At 48.3% G+C, this 4,733-nt stretch overlaps 1 protein-coding gene across 1 annotated transcript in view; it reads left to right on the top strand.

The window, feature by feature from the left end:
* EPS8L2 (EPS8 like 2) overlaps positions 1 to 4,733 on the top strand; it is a 64,096-nt gene that overhangs the window by 41,685 nt on the left and 17,678 nt on the right. The window contains exons 16-20 of the mRNA XM_031061498.1: positions 918 to 1,029; positions 1,791 to 1,898; positions 2,748 to 2,889; positions 3,984 to 4,167; positions 4,573 to 4,705. Coding sequence (XP_030917358.1) covers positions 918 to 1,029; positions 1,791 to 1,898; positions 2,748 to 2,889; positions 3,984 to 4,167; positions 4,573 to 4,705 — 679 coding nt within the window. The remainder of the gene's footprint in view (positions 1 to 917; positions 1,030 to 1,790; positions 1,899 to 2,747; positions 2,890 to 3,983; positions 4,168 to 4,572; positions 4,706 to 4,733) is intronic.

The raw sequence follows: 4,733 nt of genomic DNA, 5'->3' as shown, positions 1-4,733 counted from the left end.
GAAGAGCGGCCCAAGCTCCCAGCGCTGCTGGAAAACATTTCAGCTGAAGAAGGAGCTTTGTTTCACTGGAGACAGCAGCTCCCCCTTGGCTTTAGACACAACCAAAGGCAAACCCACTGATTAGAGGCTGAATAAAAGAACATATTCCAGTCTTGCCCACCTCTCCCCCAGGGAACTGACAGGGTGCCAGGTTCAGACAAGTAACTCTTCTTAATGAGACAGAATTCTAGAAAACAGAGAAAAACCCCTCCCCTTTCTTCAGAAGTCTCAGAAAGTTCACTTCCAAACCCAGAACCAACCAGGTCACTCTTTTGTCTCAGGCTTTTTCCCAAGGGAAAGATGGCTCTTCCACCTTTCAACAGCTTCAATGCTCATTTCCCATCACCAGTTACTCCTTGGTACAAAACCTTCATCAAAGTACTTTTAGTTCAAAGTTTAGAGGCTCCATCTACTTCCTTGTTTACATGAGCTCACACCTTGAAAACTGTCACATCTCTGAGTGTCACCAAATTGTTCCAGACTTCCACATGAATCCTCTGCTGTGACTTGACACATCACTTTGCAGGGATTTGAGTCAAGGTTTCAGCTGACCATCCACTTTTCTGTCACTAGCTCTAGTCGGGGAAAAAATGCCCTCAAGCCAGACTGTTTTTCCATGATTTTCTGTTCTAATCTAAAAGATTTATAAGCTTTACTACAAGAATTTAAATCCACAGCAAAAGACCTTAAATCAAATTATATCAGCAAAATAATAAGTTTCTCTGTCATTTACCCTATCACTGGTCCTCGTAGGAACATCAGGTGGTAGAGATGCAGTGTGGAACAGGGAAAGGATCATTTCTCTTCTCCAATTTCAATTTTTCTGGCCTTGTAATTGGATGGGCCTCCACTAAAACCCCAGTTTTTCTCTCCTGCAGGAATTTTGAGGCCCAGGGAGTGGCTGTGCCCAGGAGATTTGCCAAAATCCGCTACGATTTCACTGCGCGAAACGCCAACGAGCTCTCGGTGCTGAAGGATGAGATCCTGGAGGTACCTGAGCACTCCTGGCAAAGGTGTGTCCCCTCCCCTTCCCAGGGGCAGCAGAGAGCTCAGGACAGCAGCCAGCACCAACTCCTTTTTCCCTGGTGGTGTGTGAGCAGTGACACAGGGCTTTGCTCCAATCCAAAGCTGGCACAGGCTGCCTGTGCTGGGCTGTGTCACCTCCTCAGCTCAAAGACATCGGCCCCATCCTAACCACGGTGAGGAGGGAGGACAACAACTCCCTGTCCTGCCCTGCTCATCCCCTGCTGGGTCTGTGCTCCTTATTACCACTTCCCCCTCCATGAGGAACTGTTTTCTCTGAAAAATACCTTTTTCATAACCTTTCTCTTCCTGCAGTTGGAGAATGTGGGACATTACTTGGGCTAACACTGATCTGTGACCTGGGGAAAAGGTTTCTGTGCAAAACGTAGATTTAAAAAAATTTACTTATTTTAACACAAAAAGACAACAGAAGCTCAGTCATTGGAAAAAAAGATCTGGAGAAACAGGGACATTACATAGCAACTATGAGTTCTTCAGCACCCAGAGGTGCTCTGCTCTTCATCCTTATGATAAATTCTGATGCCTTCCAGGAAAAGTTTCAATTCTGGATTACATCTAAGAGCAGCAGATCTAATCAGAGCTCCTGGCCTCAGTGATGTCCTTCTGGCAACTTCACCTTCTGGGTGGTCCATCCCCACTGTATCCTGGTTGTGTATGCCTGAAATCCCATGTTCCCACTGGCAGATTTATTTCTGTCCCTCTCTCAGGTGTTGGAAGATAATAAGCAATGGTGGAAGTTGCTCAACCGGAGTGGGCAGGCTGGTTACGTTCCATACAATATCCTGGATGTGGTGACACTGGAAGAGCTTGAACAGGTCTGTAGTCAGGTGGTACCTGGCTGGTACCAGCTGCAGGGCACAATCTGCCTCTAGGAATAATCTTGTCATTAGACTCCCTGGATTTCTTGGGATACTATGCACAAGTCAGGATGAACCCTCAGAAGTAGACAAAGTCAGGTGATTCCTGAATCTCCTATGATAAAACTCCCATTTTGCCATGATCACCTTCCCAAATAAGGCCTATCCTTCCCATTTGTGCAGCAGCATCCTGTCTTCCAAATCTTTCCATGTCAAGCTTTTTGCTGGGGATTAAATTAAAGATGGACACTTCCCTGACCCAGTTCAGTTCAGCAGCAGGAACACATCACTCCAGTGGAGGCAGATGGAAATGCCACTTAAGTGAGAATTAAGTGAATACTGCAATTTGCACTACAGAAATGTGGAGCTGGAGTGTTCTGAACACCCTAGGGAAGCATGGAATTGCTTCCCTATTTTGGTACTGCAGAGTTTGGACAAAGCCAAAGGGGGCCCAGCCGGCTTCTGGATAAATCCTTGCTAGTTTAATCAAAATGTCAAAAAACTTCCCAGTCTGCTCCAGGCCCTTGGCAATAGTCACGCTTCACATCCCAGCTATGGAGCAGTGAGGCTTTGCCTTCCAATGGGATGGAACGTGTTTATGGCATGTCTAGGAGTCCCTCATGCAAACTTCAGACTTTGCTTTGGGTTCTTCATTCCCAGAAATTAATTTCTTCCATGCAGCTCCACCTGAGGTCTCACCAGCCCCACATCAGCACAAGGACACCATAGCAGTTTGTCTCTTAAATGAAAATGAAAAATTGCAGAAAATAATGTCTTACTTTTTTTTGTCCCTCCCTTTCTAAGCAGTCTAACCAGAGGTACAAAGGAGACCTGAGCCCCAGGGGCTATGGCCCATCCAGTCCAACTCACAAGCTGCCTGCCAGCTATGCCGGGGATAAGTGGGGCAGTGAGATGCTATCACGCAACTCTACACAGGACGCCAAAGAACGTACGTGCGTGTCCCACCCTGTGTCCCATGCTGGGGTCCCCTGGGTTTGGGTGCTCTGGGGACCAGACCTACCCAAGGGGCTCCCCTGCACCCTTCAGTGATCAGAAATAGAACAGCACCAGGTCTGGAGGCCATTGCAGGTAGGACAAGAGCCAAGAGAGCAGCCCTGGAGCTTGTGACACCTCCCAGGCTCTCGGGCAGCCTGGGACAAGCAGGGCAATAAGTGATCACCCCATTCCTCCTTCCTCCAGCTTGACCTTCCTCCTCCTCCTCCTCCTCCCAAGGAGAGAGTTTCCTTTCTCTTCCAAAACATTTAAATGTGCCTAAGGAAGAGCTCAAGTCAATCCCTTTCTCTCCCTTCCTTTTGTTCATATCCTGCCACACACGCAGTGCCTGCCTGGCTGGTTCCTTTATGTGGTTCCACAGAATTCCCAGCCAAACAGGAGATCCACATCCCTCCTTCACCCTGCTCATGTTGTGGGGATCACAGAGCTGGAGAGGGACCAGGGGCCCCACTCTCCTCACCCCTTATCCCACTCTGTCCACTCTTGGAAGCAGGAGCCCTTTTGGGACGATGGAAAGCCCCTCAATACAAGGACATCAGTCTGTTCATAACACTGAGTTATTCTCCACAGTCCTCAGGAGTTTCATGGGGAAAGTGACACTGGATGAAGTGTCACTGGAGTTTTCCCAGAATCACAGGGACCTTCAAGCTCATCTCACCATGAGTGTGTTCCTCACTCCCAGTTTGTGCTTCCTGCCGCTTCTGTTCTGCTGTGGAGCAAAACCTGGAGCTCTAGGATCAGCAAATCACTGACTAGAAGTAGCAGAGAGGACTGAAAAGGTCTCAATCCCAACTCTCCAATTGTAGATCCTCACAGATCTGTCCTTCCACATCGGGCAACAGCCAAGGGGTGATGGGAAGGAAATAAATGGCAACACAGGGGCTCAGGAAAAGGGGAACCACTTTTGTGGGCTGAATTTAAATAAAACTGCTGAGCTACACCCCCATTTTCCTTACAATTTCCCCACCAACACATTTAATCAGGATTTTTGACTGAAGATTTGATTTCATTCCCTACCTGTTTCTGCAGAACTTATTCACCAAATGGATGAGCTGAACGACGAGCTGCTAAAGAAGATCACAAACAATAAAATTCAGCCTCCACACAGGAATTTCAAAGTGGAAAAGCCTCAGCAAGTTTTTGTGCCCCTCACCTTTGAATCCAGCACTGAAGAAGTCAAAGCCTGGCTGGAGGCCAAGTCATTCAGCAAAGAGTAAGATTTGCTCTACTGCCACGTGAAACGCTCGTCCTTCCCTGGAGAAGGAGCTGGGGAGGCTGCTGGCACCATCTCACCTGGGACAAGTCACTGGGATTTACCTACAGAGCCTGTGTTGTAAATCAGATTTCAACCCTATTAAATCCAGGCTCTATAACCAGGATGTTCAGAGCCCAAACTCACTCCCTTTCTTTCTTAGAAATGTTTTCTTGGAGAAAAATAATCAACTAACTAAACCCACGGCCTGAAATGCCACTGGAATCACAGCTGCCAGCCTGGCACAGCCCCAGGGCCCTGTGATACGACCCCAGAGCAGCTCCCAGCCTCCCATCTCCCACTCCTCACCTCTGGCACGAGGCCACGTGCAGCACAACCATCATCTCCCACTTTGTGTCTCCCCAGGACCGTGGAACACCTGGGCATCCTCACCGGAGCTCAGCTCTTCTCCCTCAACAGAGAGGAGCTGAAGAAGGTGTGTGGTGATGAGGGAAACAGAGTGTACAGCAAGATCACAGTGGAGAAAAACCAGCTGGAGGTGAGTGTTTTTCTGGATAATTCCTGCT

This window comes from Geospiza fortis, unplaced genomic scaffold (assembly GCF_000277835.1).
Source record: "Geospiza fortis unplaced genomic scaffold, GeoFor_1.0 scaffold450, whole genome shotgun sequence".
NCBI classification, from domain to species: Eukaryota; Metazoa; Chordata; class Aves; order Passeriformes; family Thraupidae; genus Geospiza; species Geospiza fortis.
This window is presented reverse-complemented; position numbering and strand designations above follow the sequence as displayed.